The sequence below is a fragment of the Manis pentadactyla genome, chromosome 11, assembly GCF_030020395.1.
Source record: "Manis pentadactyla isolate mManPen7 chromosome 11, mManPen7.hap1, whole genome shotgun sequence".
NCBI lineage: Eukaryota > Metazoa > Chordata > Mammalia > Pholidota > Manidae > Manis > Manis pentadactyla.
Window position 1 is genome coordinate 58,540,184 of NC_080029.1, and position 21,416 is coordinate 58,561,599.

General features: G+C 39.6%; 1 protein-coding gene across 1 annotated transcript in view; it reads left to right on the forward strand.

The window, feature by feature from the left end:
* Positions 1-3,372, forward strand: part of LOC130679658 (uncharacterized) — a 202,457-nt gene extending 199,085 nt beyond the window's left edge. Inside the window, exon 5 of the mRNA XM_057489037.1 lies at positions 975-3,372. Within this exon, the coding sequence (XP_057345020.1) occupies positions 975-1,286 (312 nt within the window). The 3' untranslated portion in view covers positions 1,287-3,372. The remainder of the gene's footprint in view (positions 1-974) is intronic.
* The last annotated feature ends 18,044 nt before the right edge of the window (positions 3,373-21,416 follow it).

Below are 21,416 nucleotides of genomic sequence, written 5' to 3' on the forward strand. Positions count from 1 at the left end.
TAACCCTAAAAGTGGAGGGGCAACCTATAGAATTCCTTGTGGACACCGGAGCTCAGCACTCCATTCTATTAAAACCCCAGGGAAAATTGGCAGATAAAACCTCATGGGTACAGGGAGCTACTGGGATGAAACAATATTCATGGATTACCCAAAGAACAGTGGACCTTGGCATGGGCCAGGTTTCCCACTCGTTCATGGTCATCCCAGAATGCCCCTACCCCTTATTAGGCCCAGACTTGCTCACCAAGGTGGGGGCACAAATAAGCTTCCACCCGGAAGGAACAAAAATTCTAGACAAAGAAGGACATCCAATACAGGTGCTCACTATAAGCCTCGAAGATGTGTACCATCTGCACCAGGCACCCTTATCACCAATGCATGACTTAGAATATTGGCTACAGACATTTCCCCAAGCTTGGGCCAAGACAGGGGGAGTGGGATTAGCTCAACATAGGCCGGAAATATTTATAGAACTGAAATCAGGCACGGATCCAGTCAGGGTCTGGCAATAAATGATGCCACTCAAAGCAAGAGCTGGAATCACTCCACACATTAGAAGGTTACTCGAGTTAAGCATACTGAGACCTTGCCAGTCAGCATGGAATACCCCCTTATTACCAGTCCAAAAGCCAAACTCAACTGACTATCGACCAGTCCAAGACTTGCGGGAGGTAAACAAGCGAGTGACAGATGTACACCCAACTGTCCCAAATCCGTATACCCTCCTCAGCTCATTGCCTCCCACTGAACCTGGTATACAGTCCTAGATTTAAAAGGTGCCTTTTTCAGCTTGCCCCTAGCACCTAAGAGCCAGAACATCTTTGCCTTTGAGTGGACAGACCTGGAAAAAGGGATCAGCAGCCTGGACCAGGCTCCCCCAAGGATTCAAGAACTCGCCCACCATCTTCGGTGAGGCCCTACATGAAGATATGAGTGAGTTCCAATCTAAACACCCAGAATTAACTCTTTTACAGTATGTAGATGATATCCTGGTAGCCACTGAAGACCAGGAGAGGTGCCTGCAAGGCACCAAGGATCTGCTTTCAACACTAGGAGCCTTGGGTTACCGAGCCTTGGCCAAAAAGGTCCAAATCTGCAAGACAGAGGTAAACTACTTAGGCTATAAATTAAAAGGGAGACAGAGATGGCTCACGGAAGCAAGAAAAGAGACTGTCTTAAGAATACCACACCCACAGAATGTCTGCCAAATGCGTGAGTTCCTAGGGTCTGCAGGATACTGCCGATTGTGGATCCCAGGTTTTGCAGAAATAGCTAGACACCTCTAAGAAGCCATCAAAGAAAGACAGGAGTTTACATGGACAGAGACTATGGAAAACTCATTCACTAGACTGAAGCAGGCCTTACTCTCTGCACCTGCACTGGGGCTTCCTGATTTAACCAAACCTTTCTACCTATACATAGATGAAAGTAAAGGAGTAGCTAAAGGAGTGCTGATACAGTACACTGGCCCTTGGAAAAGGCCCATAGCTTATTTCTCCAAGCTGCTAGACACTGTCGCCGCTGGATGGCCCCCTGTCTGCGAATGATTGCTGCAGTGGCTACCATGGTCAAAGATGCAGACAAACTAACACTAGGACAAGAATTAAATGTCAGTACCCCACATGCAGTCGAAAGGGTGCTCAAACAGCCACCAGACAGATGGATAAGTAATGCCTGACTAACGCACTACCAAGGACTGCTTTTAAATTCCACTAGAATTCTGTTCCAGACACCCGCTTCGCTGAACCCAGCCACCCTCCTCCCTGACCCGGACTGGGAGGCACCACTCCATGACTGTGGAGAAATCCTGGCTCATGTTCACGGAGTCAGAACCGACCTGCAAGATCAGCCACTGGCAGAAGCAGATGCCACATGGTACACCGTTGGACGCCGCTTCATGCAAGACGGAGTAAGGTATGCAGGTGCAGCTGTAATAACTGAGACAGAAACTGTCTGGGGGGAGCTGCTGGCTCCAGGGACTTCAGCCCAGCGGGCAGAGCTTATCGCGCTGACTAGAGCATTGACTATGGCCAAAGGCAAACGCCTTAATGTCTATACGGACAGTAGGTATGCATTTGCCATTGCCCACATACATGGAGCCATCTACAGAGAGAGGGGGCTATTAACTGCAGAGGGGAAAACCATCAAAAATAAAGAAGAAATTCTTGGCCTCCTATCTGCCCTTTGGCTACCCTAAGCCCTGGCTATAATTCATTGCCTGGGCCATCAAAAATCTGACACCCCGATTGCCAAAGGAAATAGACTAGCAGACCAATGCGCCAGACAGGCAGCCCTCTCAGTGGACCATGCCCTAGTGACCACATTGCCAGACCCAGGGGCCCCTAACCTCCCAGACACCCCCTCCTACACTGATGAAGATACAAAATGGATCAAGCAGCTACCCATGACCAACTACCTAAATGGGTGGTGGAGAGCTGCCGACTGCATCATTCTACCAGAAGAGTTAGGACGACGCATCCTGACCAAAATGCATTGGGCTACACACATGGGGATGAGAAAAATGGAAGACTTGGTGTGACATGCTCACATCACTATCAGAGACTCTTGATCAAAAATTGGACAAATCGTAGCAAGCTGCAAGGCTTGCCAACTGACAAAAGCGACTGCCCAGGCGCCCAACCCTGGTACCAGACTCCGAGGAAACAGACCAGGCGCCTATTGGGAAGTAGATTTTACAGAAGTAAAGCCCAGAAAATATGGGTACAGGTATTTGCTAGTGTTTGTAGACACTTTTTCAGGTTGGATCGAGGCGTTTCCCACCAAACATGAGACCGCACAGACTGTGGCCAAGAAGTTGTTAGAAGACATCCTGCCAAGGTATGGTTTTTCTGCAAAGATAAGCTCAGACAATGGACCAGGATTTGCTTCCAAGGTAACTCAGGGAGTAGCACAGATTCTTGGGGCAGATTGGAAATTACATTGTGCATATAGGCCCCAAAGTTCGGGACAGGTAGAAAGAATGAACTGAACTTTAAAAGAGACCTTGACTAAATTAGCCCTAGAGACTGGTGGAGACTGGTACACTCTCCTTCCCTTTGCCCTTTATTGAGTGCATAACTCCCCATATAAGATGGGACTTACTCCCTTTGAAATCATGTATGGCATTCCTCCACCTATTATTCCCATTCTCAAACCCGAAGTACTTGCTGAATTTGATGATCACCAACTCCTTTTTTCCCTCCAAGTGTTGCAAAGAACCCATGAGCAGGTCTGGCCTAAGCTGAAAGCTCTTTATGAGACTGGAGCCCATCCAAAACCACACCGCTATCGTCCGGGTGACTGGGTGTACGTCTAGAGACACCAACACCAGGCACTGCAACCACGCTGGAAGGGACTCTAAATCATGATCCTGACCACTCTCACTGCTCTCAAAGTTGATGGGATTACTTCCTGGGTCCACTGCACCCACATCAGACCAGTTGACCCATACGCCATTCTCAAAGACTTTGTTCCAGGATGGAAAAGTCAGCTGGACAAAAGCAATCCTCTAAAGCTAAGACTGTGCCATTCTCACTTACCCTACTAATGTTGCTTATACTATGCCTTCCTCATGCCAAAACCCACGACCCTAACCCTCATACCCCCTATAATAGTACATGGCAAATCATTACCCCAGCATCCCACCAAATGGTAGTCCAGTTAACAGGACAATACTCTAGGGGAACCTGGTGGCCTACCCTCACTGTGGACCTGTGCACTCTCTTCAAACAAGACCCTTGTCACGAAGGTAGAATAGGGATACCAGGATGTGGTACTCAGGCTTCCATGAAAGAACTCCAAAATACCTGCTTCTATATATGTCCAGCCCCCTCAACCAACCGTGCCAAGGTCTCACAGTGTGGTGGGTGGACAGAATTTTCTGTAAAAATTGGGATTGTGAGCAGACTGGAACTTGCCATTGGCTGACAGGAAAGCCTCCCCCAGGCCTCATAAAAATCCAATGAAATACAACTCACACCCAATGCACGACTAATCCCACCTGCAACCTAATTGACATCTCCTTTACAGATGCAGGAAAAAAAGAAACAAATTGGGAAATAGGGCTTATGTGGGGACTATGACTCTACCAGAGTGGATATGATAATGGAGTCTTGTTTATGCTCAGGCTGCTTGAAAGGCCTCTAGCCAGGTCCCAGAGAATAGGCCCAAACCCTGTGCTAGCACCTCCTCCACCCAAATTTCAGACAACCACAACGCCTATCTTCCCATCGCCCTCCCCTATACCTGCCATAACATCTGCATCCAATAACACCTCTGATGCAGACACAATCACCGCTGTCCTGGCCTCCTTCCCACAGAATCCTCCCTTCCTCACCCTCTCTCAACATCCACTTTGGGATCTGATGTTCCAAGCTTACAGGTTCCTCAATGCAACCAGACCCAGCCTTATCCAATCTTGCTGGCTCTGCTATGACATTCGCCCTCCCTTCTATGAGGGAATCGCGATTTGGGGTCAGTACAACACAACTTCTGACCCTAATGCCTGTAGATGGCACCAGAGAACTTAAGGACTCACTTTACAGTCAGTGTCAGGTCATGGCCTCTGTTTAGGATATCCCCCCCTTCAATATCAACCCCTCCGTAATACAACCATAAACCCCTCCAGTCCAGACTCTTATGTACCCCCCCCAGGAAAGTTGGTGGGCCTGATCGACAGGCCTGACACCTTGTGTCCACGGGCAGGTCTTAAATAAGACTAAAGGATTTTGTGTCTTAGTCCAGCTTCTCCCTAAAATCATATATCACTCAGAAGAAGAAATGTATCATAGATATTCAAGTGAAATCGGATGCGCTAAGAGAGAACCCATTTCAGCATTAACTATTGCAATGCTCTTTGGAATAGGGCTGACAGGGGTTGGGACTGGAGTAGCTTCATTAACAATGCGGAGCTCCCATTATAATAGCTTGAGTGCTGCTATAGATTTAGACCTCGAAATAATAGAAACCTCCATCTCCCACCTTCAGGATTCTTTAACCTCTTTGTCAGAAGTTGTCCTTCAGAACAGGAGAGGTGTAGACTTAATTTTCTTACAACAAGGAGGATTATGTGCAGCCCTGGGGGAAGAATGCTGTTTCTTTACAGATCACTCGGGAACTGTCAAAGAATCTATGGTTAAAGTCCGAGAAGGCTTAGCCAAATGTAAAAGAGAACGGGAATAACAACAAGGATGGTTTGAATCTCTATTTAACAATTCCCTGTGGGTAACAACCCTAGTCTCCAGCTTAATGGGCCCTCTAGTAATACTGTTACTCCTACTTACCTTTGGACCCTGTATCCTCAATAGACTGATGACTTTTGTCAAAAATAGAATTAATACAGTTCAGCTGATGGTGCTAAGACAACAGTATCAGCCTTTATCTCCTTACAACTGTGAAACCTCATTGGACCCATGACTGGGTCCCTTTTTAAGATCCAAAGAATGGGGGGAATGAAAGGGCAAGCTCCTGAACTCTACCTCAGCCGATCAGGACTAGGTTCTACTTCAGCTCCTGGGCTCTACCTCAGCCAATCAGGACCTGGTTCTACTTCAGCCAATCGGAGCTTGGTCTCTCTCTCTCATCCAGTGAGCAAAAAGTGCACCCACCACCCCTATACCCTGCCAACTGACCAAAGCTATGACCTATCACCCCACTAACTACCTCCAGGCCCAGCCAATCAGCCAGGGCCATGACCATCACCCCACAAATGGCTCTAGAACCCCATAAAACCTTTGTTCTTTGGAAACTCGCTCTCTTTCTGGCCCCTGGCCACTGTGTTGGCTTGGGTGTGAGATTGAGCTTGAGTTGGCTCAAATAAAGGCTCTTTGCTTTTGCATCCGTGTTGGCTCCCTGGTGGTCTCCTGGGATTCGTGACTTCGGGCACAACATCAAGTAATCAGCATCAGCAATGAGAATATTTTACAGCCTGAAAAGATTGTATCAGAATTTGGAATTATTCCAGGTCATTATGCAGCCAATGTCAAGAATGCATCATGTGCCTGGACAGTGTGGCTGGTGACAATACTCACCCTATAATGGATGTGCTGGTTGCCCAAACCAGGTCATCATCCCAAACCATCCAACTCATATTTCAGGCTTGACATCTTTGTGAGACCTCCGATTATTTGTGTTGTCTGCTCTTACTCTGGGGGAAGATATGTTTCCAGCCCAGGGGAAATAAACCTTTGAAACCAAATCAGTCAAAGGGAAAAATAAAGTGGGAGAAACCTGTTTATTGCCTAAAATCAGTTGTCTACTGTTGCCTGCGTCTCTCATGACCTGGCTGCAAAACGGACCCCACCACACCTCTCCCATTCCAGTGTGCGCTCCCTCTCCACCCCATTTGTAATCACGTATTGATATGTAGATGGATACTTCCTCTATGCCTTGGAAACACCTATTGATATGGAGATGCACTAAGGCCAGGTGAGAGATTCTGGAAATACTGCAATTTTACCCACACCTGCAAATGTACTAAACTGAAGTTGAAGATGAAGTATCATCTTAATAAAGTCTATAAGACAGCCTTCAGTTCTTAAAATCTGTTGATGAAGCACTTCGTACTTGTGGAATACCTCTTAGACTCTCCTTTTCAGTGTTTGTAAATTTAATGTGTGAGGTAAACTTAAGCTATGCTTGGCATCTAGGCAGGTCAGAAGGCTGCTGAAGAATGCAAAGTCAAAAGATCTTTTGACAAAAGAAACTAAATATGATGCAAACATCTGTCACAATTATAAAAGAAGGGTCCCAGACTAGTTTTCTTCTAGTTGATATTTAAATTAAAAAAAAATTATTTCTGTTTTCTGATTACTTATTTTACAAATTCACTTCTAATGATTAATATAATTAAACAAAAATATTTTGAATTGAAAGGGGTTACCTTTATTAAAAGGTATAAATTGCTTACTGGGGACCTTGTGGTGAGATACCATGCTATAAAAAAGACCTAAGGAGTGATAGAATCTAGATGGAAGTACTGCTTTTTTGAATAGGCCCACCCACCATCCCAGAGAGACCTAGGTTTCATCTTATTTGGGCTACAAGCATTCTCCAGAGGACACGCAAGCAGGCCACAAGCTCACCTTTTCCCTGATCCCTTCCCTCAACAAGCCCACCAAAATACCTGGCCATAAAAAGCCTCTTTGCCTATAAGAGACATCTTCTTTATTCTGCTGATCAGAACAGAGAGGTCCCTTTCAGATTTAGTAATAAACCTGCTTGGACTGTGGAGTTTGCATCCCCTCTTTTCCTTTCAAGGAATACATTAAAAAATTACTTTGAATTCTGCTAATTTAAAAAGATGTTTAATTTAATTTGAGATGAATACTCCTCTATTAATTTATAAATGTAAAATATTCTATAATATAAAAAGTTACTGCTTTAAGGTATTTGCATATTTGATTAGGCTAGCCTGTACCACCATATATGACCCTCACAATTTAAGGAAATAGGATCCCATTCATATATTCCAGGACATATACAACATGAACACCATAAGATGTATAGTATAACATTTCCATCACTTTATGTGGTAATCCTATAAATATCTAAAAGATTCTTAAAATCTCAGTAAAAATGTTTTAATTGCCATTTGCAGTGAGGAGTTTTTCTACTCTAGAAAGTATAAAGTCACTGCTGATAAACTTTTCTTTTCCATTAATCATTCATTTTTACTGATCACCACAGGTAATCTGCTAACTTTTGGGTTAGATGATAGTGTTGGGGGGAGTGTTGTGTATTTTCCTTGGTTCTTATCCCCACTGCAACAAAGAATTGAAGGGCAGAGGCACAGTAGTGAAGCAGAGTCAAAATTTTATTTAAAGTTACTTAAAGAGAGAGAAAGGTCAGCAGGTGACCTCAGGAAGGAGAAGCGCCTTGTAAAGTTTAAGTTTTATTGAAAGAAAGTCTACACACTTAGAAAGTGTGGGCAACCTCAGACACAGGAGAGCCCTGAAAGGTTGGGGGTTCCCCTTTTAAGGATTTTTCAGGAATGTGACCACAGGCTGAGGGTGAAGACTTGGTAAGTGGTCCCTGAATATTTAAAATTAACTTAACACAAGGAATTTACTGCTCTGATTTCTCCCTGAGATACCAGCATCTTGGTCTGGCAGCATATCAAACAAGACTCCCTGCCCAGTCCCCAAGGTGGGCTGAGCTTTTGTCTGCTTGCTAAAGAGTGAGTTAGGAATCTTACTTCTTAACTTCCTGGGTTTTAAAATGCAATCTTATTTTTAAGATCTAATCCTTCCTGCCTTTATTATGTTGTTTATTTCTGGGCCCACTAGCTAAAGTATTTGCCCAGGTTGCAAATTGCTTGATTAGGGCTGAAGGAGAAAAAACAGAATATAGGTAAAGTTAAAAAGTAATCTGGGCCTGCATGATTTACACAATAAAGACATGGGCTATGCTGAGTGCCCTCATTTATCTGGGGAATATTCAAACATTCCAGGCTAAATTGATCCTGACTTTTTGAGCTTTAACTGATTAACTCATTAACTCTGGGTCTTTTTTTATTGAGCTTTCCTGAACTTATTCTTTCCACCCTGCTCATATCTATTTTTCTGCCTAACAATAGGATAGACAATTGTGGATAAAGTGAAGGTCCCTATGGCCAGGATTCTCACCTGGCCCTGGTCAGCTAGCTCATTACACACATGTGGGCAATACATTGCTATTGACTCTATATAAAGAGCTCCACCCAGTGCTCTGGGCAACACATGGCACAGCTGCTGGGATGCAGGGCTACAAGTCTGCAGGAGAGCAGAAACTGGAGTGGTGGCAGAGTCAAGGACAGAGACTGAGATGCCTGTGGGAGCAGAAAGGCCCAGAGGCAGAGACCAGCTTGCTGCATGCAGACTAGCTCTGAGTGGACTGAATTCTAGTAATTGACCTGCCAATGTGGGAAAAAAGGGTATAAACCCTTTTACCCCAAGAATGCTCCACTGTCATTTTTCAATCTCATTGAATCCATAGTGAACTTCTCCAGGGCTGAAACCCATTGGCACAACAACACTACACCTTCACTGAGAAACTTAATAGAATTTTAATAGAATGGTAAATGCATTGGGGGTTTTATGACCAGAGAGGAGGTGTTTTTTTGCCTGGAATAAAGATCTCAAGAGTTTTTTAGGAAGACTTAATTTGTGAGATAAATTTCAAAGATTGATCCTGGAAAATAAGGAAAGGAAGAGCATTTCAGAAGAAACAGCATGGGCATAAATAATGATAAACAGCATTTCATGAAGTGTTATGACATACAATCAATTTGATGCTACAAGACCACAGATTGTATAATAGAAGTGGCAAGAGATGATGTTCATTGTTAAGCATGAGAAAAATGGCATAGGACATAGAAGAACAAGGCACAGAACTTGTGCTCCATCTTGCATGGTAAGTAAGCATTGAAAATATTTAGTAGGTGATATTCTATTACTGGCCTGAAAAATAAATTTGAGAAAAGAGATAACATGGAAGGAGAGATAACAGTTGGGAGACTATTTAATTACCCAGGTGGAAGATGATTGCCAGGCTGCTTACATGATAGAAAGTGAGTAGAAGATGAACTGGAAATGTTTGGGAGGTAAAATTAATGAGGATTTGCATTTGATTGGTCATGGATGTTTTATAGGGCATATGCAATTTAACACAAGTGAAAGTATTTAGAGGTATTAAAAATAAGATAGTCAGAAAATAACATTTGAAGTGTTTTTAAATAAGTGGGTCTCAAAACTAGCTGCACATAAGAGCCACGAGGAGAGAGTTTACAAAAATGAAGCTTCATTCTCTCCCAAGAACAATTATGTAAGAATCCCCCGTGATGGGATTCAGGCATCTGTATTTTCAAAAAGTTTCCCTAGTGATTCAAATGTATATGCAGTACTGAGCACCACTGTTCTCTAAATTATTTTCCAGATGTGCTTTTGACTTATTAAAAAAAGAAAAATAAGTAAGAAATGGAAGTAGCTTTAAGAGCTACCTTGCACCTTGTAGTTATTACAAAGAAGAATGTGAAACCTGGTGCATACTTTAAATTACACAAATCTTTTGAGGTAGACATTATCCAACTTGTGTAGCTAGAGAAACCAAAGTATGAGATGGTGAAGGGAATTTCTCAAGGTCATCCAGGTATTAGGCAGCACAGACTGGACTTGAACCAGAATCTGTGATTCTACATTCCTTGTATTAAAATTCCTTCTGCTATATCTAAAAGCCAGATAATTGCTTTACTCTACAATTTATTCTTGTAATTATTGTTTTTTTTCAACTTGTCTTCTTTGTGTTGCATAGCCATCCTCGTCCCTCCTCCCCAAATTATTCATGCTAATCATAAGGCCCCCTTTCTTCCCCAACCCCCTTCTCCCTCCCATCCCACCCATCCTCCCCAGTCCCTTGCCCTTTGGTAACTATTAGTCTATTCTTGGGTTCTGTGATTCTGCTGCTATCTTGTTCCTTCAATTTTTTCCTTTGTTCTTATATCCCAAATATGAGTAAAATAATTTGGTACTTGTCTTTCTCCACCTGGCTTATTTCACTGAGCATAATACCCTCTAACTCCATCCATGTTGTTACAAAGGGTAGGATTTCTTTTCTTCTTATGGCTGAATAATATTGCATTGTGTATATGTACCACATATTTTTTATCCATTCATCTACTGATGGACACAGGTTACTTCCATTTCTTGCCTATTGTAAATAGTGCTGCAATAAACATTGAGGTGCATCTGTCTTTTTCAAACTGAGCTCCTGCATTCTTAGGGTAAATTCCTAGAAGTGGGATTCCTGGGTCAAATGGTATTTCTATTTTGAGCTTTTTGAGGAACCTCCATACTACTTTCCACAATGGTTGAACTAATTTACATTCCCAAAAGCAAGTTAGGAGGGTTCCCCTTTCTCCACAACCTTGCAAACATTTGCTGTTGTTTGTCTTTTTGTATGGTGGTGATCCTTACTAGTGTGAGGTGATATCTCATTGTGGTTTTAATTTGCATTTCTCTGATGACTAGAGATGTGGAGCATCTTTTCATGTGTCTGTTGGCCATCTGAATTTCTTCTTTGGGGAAGTGTCTGTTCAGCTCCTCTGCCCATTTTTTAATTGGAACATTCACTTTTTGTTTGTTGAGGTGTGTGAGCTCTTTATATATTTTAGATGTCAACCCTTTATCGGATCTGTCATTTATGAATATATTCTCCCATACTGTAGGATGCATTTTTGTTCTACTGAAAGTGTCCTCTGCTATACAGAAGCTTTTCAGCTTGATATAGTCCCACTTGTTCATTTTTGCTTTTGTTTTCCTTGCCCAGGGAAATATGTTCATGAAGAAGTCACTCATGTTTATGTACAAGAGAATTTTTCCTATGTTTTTTTCTAAGAGTTTTATGGTTTCATGGCTTACATTCAGGTCTTTGATCCATTTTGAATTTACTTTTGTGTATGGGATTAGACAATGATTCAGTTTCATTCTCTTACATGGCAGTCCAGTTTTGTGAACACCAGCTGTTGAAGAGGCTGTCATTTCCCCATTGTATGTTCATGGTCCTTTATCGTATATTAATTGACAATATATGTTTGGGTTAATGTCTGGAGATTCTATTCTGTTCCATTGGTCTGTGGCTCTGTTCTTGTGCCAGTACCAAATTGTCTTGATTACTGTGGCTTTGTAGTGGAGCTTGAAGTTGGGTAGCAAGATCCCCCCCCACACACTTTATTCTTCCTTCTCAGAGTTGCTTTGGCTTTTTGGGGTTTTTGTTGGTTCCATATGAATTTTAGAACTATTTGTTCCAGTTCATTGAAGAATGTTGTTAATAATTTGATAGGGATTGCATTGAATCTGTAGACTGCTTTGGGCGGGATGGCCATTTTGACAATATTAATTCTTCCTAGCCAAGAGCATGGGATGAGTTTCCATTTGTTAGTGTCCTCTTTAATTTCTCTTAAGAGTGTCTTGTAGTTTTCAGGGTATAGGTCTTTCACTTCCTTGGTTAGGTTTATTCCTAGGTATTTTATTCTTTTTGATGCAATTGTGAATGGAATTGTTTTCCTGATTTCTCTTTCTGTTAGTTCTTTGTTAGTGTATAGGAGAGCCACAGATTTCTGTCTGTTAATTTTGTATCCTGCAACTTTGCTGTATTCCGATATCAGTTCTAGTAGTTTTGGAGTGGAGTCTTTAGGGTTTTTTATGTGCAATATCATGTCATCTGCAAATAGTGACAGTTTGAATTCTTCTTTACCGATCTGGATTACTTGTATTTCTTTGTTTTGTCTAATTGCCATGGATAGGACCTCCAGTACAATGTCGAATAACAGTGGGGAGAGTGGGGATCCCTGTCTTGTTCCCGACCTCAGAGGAAAAGCTTTCAGCTTCTTGCTGTTAAGTATGGTGTTGGCTGTGGGTTTATCATATATGGCTTTTATTATGTTGAGGTACTTGCCCTCTATACCCATTTTGTTGAGAGTTTTTATCATGAATGGATGTTGAATTTTCTCAAATGCTTTTTCAGCATGTATGGAGATGATCACGTGATTTTTGTCCTATTTTTGATGTGGTGGATGATGTTGATGGATTTTCGAATGTTGTACCATCCTTGCATCCCTGAGATGTATCCCATTTGGTCGTGGTGTATGATCCTCTTGATGTATTTTTGAATTTGGTTTGCTTATATTTTGTTGAGTATTTTTGCATCTATGTTCATCAGGGATATTGGTCTGTAATTTTCTCTTTTGGTGGGGTGTTTGCCTGGTTTTGGTATTAGGGTGATTCTTGCTTCATAGAAGGAGTCTGGAAGTGTTCCCCCCTCTTCCAGTTTTTGGAAAACTTTATGGAGAATGGATATTATGTCTTCTCTGTATGTCTGATAAAACTCCACGGTAAATCCATCTGGCCCAGGAGTTTTGCTGTTGGGTAGTATTTTGATTACTGCTTCAATTTCATTGCTGTTACTTGGTCTGTTTAGCTTTTCTGTTTCTTCCTTGGTCAGTCTTAGAAGTTTGTATTTTTCTAAGAAGTCATCCATTTCTTCTAGGTTTTCCAGCTTGTTAGCATATAAGTTTTCATAGTAGTCTCTAGTAATTCTTTGTATTTCTGTGAGGTCCATCATCATTTTTCCTTTCTCATTTCTGATTATGTTGATGTTTGTTGATTCTCTTTTTCTCTTAATAAGTTTGGCTAGAGGCTTATCTATTTTGTTTATTTTTTCAAAGAAGCAGCTCTTGGTTTCACTGATTTTTTCTATTGTTTTATTCTTCTCAATTTTATTCATTTCTTCTATGATCTTCATTATGTCCCTCCTTCTGCTGACTTTAGGCCTCATTTATTCTTCTTTTTCCAATTTCGATAATTGTGTCTTTAGACTATTCATTTGGGATTGTTCCTCCTTCTTTAAATATGCCTGGATTGCTATATACTTTTCTCTTAAAACTGCTTTTGCTCCATCCCACAGAAGTTGGGTCTTTGTGTTGTTGTTGTCATTTGTTTCCATATATTGCTGGATCTCTATTTTAATTTGGTTGTTGATCCATTGATTATTTAGGAGCATGTTTTTAAGCTTCCGTGTGTTCATAAGCCTTTTTGCTTTCTTTGTATTTGCTTTCTAGATTTATACCTTTGTGATCTGTGAAGTCAGTTGGTAGAATTTCAATCTTTTTGAATTTACTGAGGCTCTTTTTGTGGCATAGTATGTGGTCTATTTTGGAGAATGTTCCATGTGCACTTGAGAAGAATGTGTATCCTGTTGCTTTTGGGTGTAGAGTTCTATAGATGTCTATCAGGTACATCTGTTCTAGTGTGTTGCTCAGTGCCTCTGTGTTCTTATTTATTTTCTGTCTGGTGGATCTGTCATTTGGAGTGAGTGGTGTGTTGAAGTCTCCTAAAATAAGTGCATTGTGTTCTACTTCCTCCTTTAATTCTGTTAGCATTTGTTTCACATATGTTGGTGTTCCTGTGTTGATTGCACATATATTTATAATAGTTCTATCCTTTTGTTGGATTGACCCCTTTATCATTATGTAATGTCCTTTATCTCTTGTGACTTTCTTTGTTTGGAAGTCTATTTTGTCTGATACTAGTACTGCAACACCTGCTTTTTTCTCCCTCTTGTTTGCATGAAATATCTTTTTCCATCCCTTGACTTTTAGTCTGTGCATGTCTTTGGGTTTAAGGTGAGTCTCTTGTAAGCAGCATATAGAAGGGTCTTGATTTTTTATCCATTCTATTACTCCATGACTTTTAATTGGTACATTCAGTCCATTTACATTTAGGGTGATTATTGAAAGATATGTACTTATTGCCATTGCAGGCTTTAGGTTCGTGGTTACCAAAGGTTCAGTGTTAGCTTCTTTACTATCTTACTGTCTAACTTAACTCTCTTATTGAGCTATTATAAACACAGTCTGATGATTATTTCTCTCCCTTCTTATTCCTCCTCCTCCATTCTTTATATGTTTGGTGTTGTATTTTGTGCTCTTTTTTGTTTCCTTTGACTGCTTTTGTGGGGAGTTGATTTTATTTTTTGCCTTTAGTTAATATTTGATTGTTCTGCTTTCTTGCTGTGATTTTATTTTTTCTGGTGTCATTTATTTGGCCTTAGGAGTGCTTCCATCTAGAGCAGCCCCTCTAAAATACCCTGTAGAGGTGGTTTGTGGGAGGCAAATTCCCTCAACTTTTGCTTGTCTGGGAGTTGTTTAATCCCTCCTTCATATTTAAATGATAATTGTGCTGGATACAGTATTCTTGGATCAAGGCCCTTCTGTTTCATTGCATTAAATATATCATGCCATTATCTTCTGGCCTGTAAGATTTCTGTCACGAAGTCTGATGATAACCTGATGGGTTTTCTTTACTAGGTGACGTTTTTTCTCTCTTTAGCTGCCTTTAATACTCTGTCCTTGTCCTTGATCTTTGCCATTTTAATTATTATGTGTCTTGATGTTCTTCTCCTTGGGTCCCTTGTGTTGGGAGTTCTTTGTGTTTCCGTGGTTTGAGTGACTATTTCCTCCCCCAATTTGTGGAAGTTTTCAGCAATTATTTCTTTAAATTCACTTTCTATCCCTTTTTCTCTCTCTTCTTCTTCTGATACCCCTATAATGTGAATATTTTTCCATTTGGATTGGTCACACTCTTCTCTTAATATTCTTCCATTCCTGGAGATCCTTTTATGTCTCACTGCTTCAGCTTCTCTGTGTTCCTGTTTTCTGATTTCTGTTCCATTTAACAGCCTCTTGCACCTCATCCACTCTGCTTTTAAGTCCTTTCAGAGATTGTTTTATTTCTGTATTCTCCCTCTTCAGCTCTTGCATATTAATCTACAAATCCATCAGCATGGTTATGACCTTCATTTTGAATTATTTTTCAGGAAGATTGCTTAAGGCTATCTCCCCAGGTTCTCTCAGGGGAGGATGTCTGTGTGATTCTGGTCTGGATCAAATTCTTCTGCCTTTTCATGGAGATACAGCTAGTCGTGGGCAGTTGGTGCATCTGTAAACCGGGAGAACAATGTCCCTTCCCACTTGCTCCTCACCTTTCCCTCCTGAGTGAATAGTGACCCGTAGCGGCTTGTGCTGGGCAGCTGCATGCAACCAGGGTCTCTGATTCTTGCCCAGCTGCTGTGCAGGAAGCTCCTGTTGGTGTGGCCTGTCTCAGGCTGCTGTTCTGCTATGGAGGGGACACACTGGATGGGGAACGGGCTGGAGGCTGTTTATAGCTGTGAGGAGCCTCAGAGCTGTGCTGCCACCCAGGAAGTTAGGGCACCCAGAGTTCCCCTGGATTCCCAGCTTCTGGGCTGAGTGTGCCGGGATGCTTCCATCTAGCTGTGAGGCTTCTGTCCCTTTAAGACTTTCAAAAAGTGCTTGCTTTTCTATTTCCCAGGGGCACCAGCTGTGGGGACCTGCTCGCAGGTTTTACTGTTCTGTTTCCCTCGTATCCAGCACACCACACACTGTGTGTCTATGCTCCTGGTGCAGATGACTAGTGCTGGATATTTAGCAGTCCTGGGCTCCCTCTCCCTCCCTGCTCCAACTCTTCTCCTCCCACTGTGATCTGGGGAGAGGGGTGCTCAGGGGGACGCTGGGCCACTGCTTGTATCTTACCCCCTTCGTGAGGTGCTGGATTCTCACAGATGTAGATGTAGCCTGGCTGTTGTCCTGTATCTTCTGGTCTCTCTTTTAAGAATAGTTGTATTTGTTGTATTTTCAAAAATATATATGGTTCTGGGAGGATATTTCTACTCACACCGCCATCTTGGCTCTGCCCCATTATTATTGTTTTTAAGTGTACATTTTTGAAGTGTTATTCTTTTCCACTTCTAGGATTTTGGAAATTCTTTGCAAATATTTAATAAATTGTTTCAGTGTATTTACAGTAAATAGAAAAGTAATCAGAAGAAACAAAAGTTTAGTTTGATAACCAGTTAGCAAAAGTGAGTGCCAGATCATGGATTTTTTTTTCACAAACTTTAGAAATAGAGAAAAGGTCAAAGAACATAGAAAATACCTTATTCAAATCATCTAGAATTAACTCTGCCATTGACTTGGCATATTTCGTGCCATAATTCCAAAATAAAGAAAGCTCCATAGAAATGGGATTTTTTTCTGTTTTGCTGATTTCTTTATAGTCAAGGAACAGTAACTTATGTACAATATTTCATGATATTGAATATTCTGTACCAAATGTCCCTAGAACAGAGTGCTTCATATAGTCAAAACTCCTTTTTTGAATTCCCTGATTTAAGAGAAGTTTGTTTGGAGTATATTGTTGGATAAATCTCCTTTACCATCTGCTGACTTTTGTTCTTCAGAAATATAGAGTATATATTATGTTGAATTTCCTTTGTCTTTCATACATATTCCCTTGTGTAGAATCGCTTAATTAATCTGTCCCTTTTCATTGGTATTCACTATGGTGAAAATGTTTTCCTAAATTTGGAATTTAACTTTAATTTTTTTTTTCTTTATCATCTTATCTTTAAGACTATACTTTTAATTTCATTCATCTACAGCATTTTCTTGGTTTCCTTAATCTTTCCTGTTAAGATGGAGTTTTTTTGGGGGGTGACTTTGTTTCTTTTGTTTCATGATGTGGTATTTTGAATAATTTCTTCTTTATATCTTTAAGCTTGTTTGTGGTTGGGTATTTCTATCCACATCTAATTTTTCATAATCTTTTGATTCTCTTTCTACTCGTATCTCCAACCAGTTCTGTTTTCACCTTAAATATGTTGTGAAGGCTAGGAGTTTTGTGTTCTCTGACATCTCTGCAGCTAAAGGAGATGATATGGTGGGAGGGATTTGCTTAGTGAGGATGTGTTCCAGCTTTGTTGCTCTCCTCTCTTACTAGGCTGTCTTTTATGCAATGATGGGAGCCACAAACTTATGTTATAGACCATACCCTAATAATAGGGATTGTTCTTCAAGAAGACTGCATTTCCTTCTTAGAGAATCAGACTCATTTATTGCTTTTCTGACTTCACTGTTTTCTCTCCAACAGCCAGTTTCAACAGTCCAAAAATATATAGACTTAGATCTAATTTTTTTTCTGAGGCATTTTGAAACTTCACAGATTTAGTCATCTCAGCAGTGTGGATTCTGGGGAGCCAATGCACATAGGGGTGAAATCTTTCTCTGGTTCTCTCTGCCACTGAAATTATTTCCTCATATCTTTGACCTCCAGTTATAGGTAAATAAACTATAATTTGCACATTTCTTTTCCTGTGTGTGTGTGTGTGTGTGTGTGTGTGTGTGTGTGTGTGTATGGGTCTCCTGCTCTTTCTCTCTCTCTCTCATTTCTATTGGTTTTTTTTGTTTGTTTGTTTGTTTGTTTTAGTTTTGGTTTTGCTTTGGTAGTTGTTGGTATAGACTTTTCCAATTCTTTTAAGACCTTTTTTTTTAACTGTGTTTCATTTGGAAGGAGGACATTCTGAGGCATCCACTTTTAAATTTACTTTTTCTTTAGAGACATGAACATAAATTACTAATTTTAAAAGAAAAAGCTAAGACTGAGAAGTTGAGCTGTTGAAGGACACAGGAAGGTACAAAACTACGATAGTAGTTTAAGATATAAATATAGAAGGGTAGGGATGACTTCATTTTGTATGTGGATATAAGTAAATTTATAGAAGGAGATGAGAAATATGAGGAATTTCATGCTTAATCACTACATTTAAAAACATTAGATAAGAAATTTGGTGAGGAGAGAAATCAGATTTTAGTAGGTGGTAGAATGCATTGAGTAAAAGAGAACCTTAGAGAATGTGAATTGCTCTTTCCAGGAGCTTCTTCATGTAACTTTATCTTTCCTTTCTACTCCTATCTACTACACAGGCTATACAAGCTTTCTTCCTTTTTGTTTGTATGTCTGTTTGTTTGATGGCCTTTCTTTCTCCCTGCTCCTGTATTCACTATTAGCATTCTCAATGCTATTCAGGGATTCAGAGTCAACAGCTTCTGTGCAAGGTGAAGTAATCATAAATGACATTGAGCTATTACACCATAAACTCAATTATTCAACTGAATGGAGGGGAAGCATTAGTGCAGTTAAGAAATAATAATTTGTTTGCTTTTGGCATGTGTCTATGATGTTGTTCAATGACATGGTTACTCTCCAAAGCATGATTTTTTTCTAGATTTATATAAAACTAATTCTCATCACCTTGGCATAGGTTCAATAATGGTGAGGGTAGAGTAAAAATAAATTTAATTACTCATAGAATTGTTAAGAAAGTCAAGTATAAACTTTTTGCCCTAAAATATATATCCAGGAAATGTTGGAAACCAGATAAAGTTAGATTTTCAAATTAGAAAAGGCAGTATTCAAAACCTTTAAAAGTGATTTATTAATACAAGGAATATAGCAAAAGGCGCTGTGACTTTGGGAAATTTTAAATATTTCCTGTATTTTTCATCATAGCTAAAACTAATATAGTCACTTGCTTTTAGTGTTAATGTGTGTAGAAAAGTAAGAATCACATTTATCTCAACCTATATATGTCAGAATTCAGAAGACTGAGAAATGATCAAGTGCATTCATTTACTTCCCTTTACTATTGTCTGAATCCTGGTTTATCCTACTCTTAGCATGATTGAAATTATCATTAAGAGTCAGCCATGATTGCTTGGTCTAGGGGCCTTGCATTTTTCTTAATATCCTGTAGTGGATCTTTGCACCTAGATTTGTAAAGGACTGGTAAAAGACTGATTTCCATAAGGGTATATTTGTTTTCTACATTTTTAATTCTAGCATCTTATAAGCCTAAGGCATTTAATGTGATCTCAAAGCCATTCTTCCATTGGAACCCCCTATTGTGACAAACAATGAGAACAGAAAACTGTTTCATAAGCTTGAGGCACATATGTAAACTACTTGTCCTAAATTTTTTATTTGAGCACAACTTGAATTATTTCTTTAAAAATATTTTGTCATTATAAATTCCCTGAACCAGATATGAGTGGAGTCTGCTTTAAAAACACTGTTCCACAAGTTGCATGTGTATATGCTATAAAATAACAGTAACAACTCACATTTGTATCTGGGTGTTCACTATATGAATGTACTTCTGAAACCTAAGATGTGCAATGAGCATAAATTGTGGTTGAGAATATTTGTGGTTAAGGTGATTTTGCATGGTGTCAGGCAGTATCAATACTTACTGTCTTTGTCTAGGTGCTGTATACATTGCTGTCATGAGAAAACAATTGAAAGCTTTGCTGAAGATCAGAGATGAAAAGCTTTATCAGATAAATATGGAGTAAATACCATTTTATAGTGGATTTTAGGTGTTTTTTTTTTTTTTACTATATTTCTGACATAGTTACATCCAACGTGTTTTGTGATGAAGAAATACTTTGCAAGTGAAAGTGGTTAATAAGCTTTGTGTGTAAGTCATATAAAAGAAGTGGTAGAAAATTATTTCAGAGAAGAAACAAAGAGCTCAAAATTATGTGCTACCAAGTTTTACAATTTTTTTTAAGCAAATGGAGATTCACTGAAGAGTTTAAAAACAGAAGAGGCTCTTATTTGGTCAAATTTACATTTTTGATGGCCCTTAAGGTGATAGTCTTGAGGACTGACATGCTTGTAGTGAGTCTGTAGGCAAAGAAACTAAGATATGATGGTAACATTCCAGGTGAAATAATGAGGAGCATAAACAAGAGGGACTTTAATCAAAGGAAGGTGAAATAAATGGAATCAAGTGGATGAATTTAGCATTAATTAAATGAAGGAGGTGTCTAGAATAACTCCCAGGTTTTTAGTCTAAGTAGTAAAGAATACTCTTACTATGAACCCAGGTGAAAGATGGGAAGGTGCCTACAGAATATCATGAGAGATATTTAGTGGTTGATTATGTGGGTCTGAAATATAGGGCAGATTTTGAGGTAGAAAACAGCTTTTAGATCATTCACGTAGGGGTAGTGGTAGTTAAATATTGTGTTGAAAGGGCATACAGAGAAAAAAAACACTAAACTATATATGACCTCCACTGATAAATGAATAACGAATAGGAACACATAACTGGATTTATAAAATTCATAGAATTATTGTTCCCTCCCATTCTTTATATCCATTTCCATGTAATTGTTACCTGCCATAATGTGTGATTTCCAAGATAACAGTGTCCTTCTTTACCCTCTGCTGAAGGCCACATTGTCTGTGTTTCATTTGCTAAGGCATTTGTTTCCTTTCATTCTGTAAATAGTACTTCCCTGGGAGTCTCATTATAATTTTGATAAGAAAGGGTACTTGTCCAAATGCACTGATTAATATTTCCTCTGAAGTTCTTTTCTTATTCATGTGCTGAGCTGTAGTGCTATATGGAGTCTTTTTCAGTGCTGTTTAGCGAAAAGTGATGTACATTATAACATAGGCTAAATTATGTTGCTTTAACAAATTAACCACCAAATTTCAGTGACTTAAAACTAAAATATTTATTTTTTGCTCATGCTGCATCTTTGATGCTTACCCTACATCATTTTCAAACTATTATGTATAATATTAGGATACATGAAATTGTTCATGTATTTAGAATAATATGCAACACTCCTTTCTGCCTTGGAACATGTTTTGCTTGCAAATAATATTGCTGGCCTTGGTTATTTTGGAGATAAATTCACTTGACTTTGTCATGTTTTATTTTTAATTATTTCCAATTATTTAAATGAAATGGTAAACAGCATATAGTTGGAATTTATTCATTGTTTCAACTTAATCTCAAAATTTTCTCTTATGAAGTTCATTACTTTAATATTTTGAAATATACTACCTTGCTTTGTATTTCACGCATTTTGAAAATTTCCAGTTTTTTTTTAAATGAACAAAGTTGAATTTTCTATAAGCACTCATTCTTTTTTTTATTTCATGTATATATATTATCAAAGAATGGAACATGCATAATTTGACTTTCCCTTATATGAGGCAAATAATTTAATATCC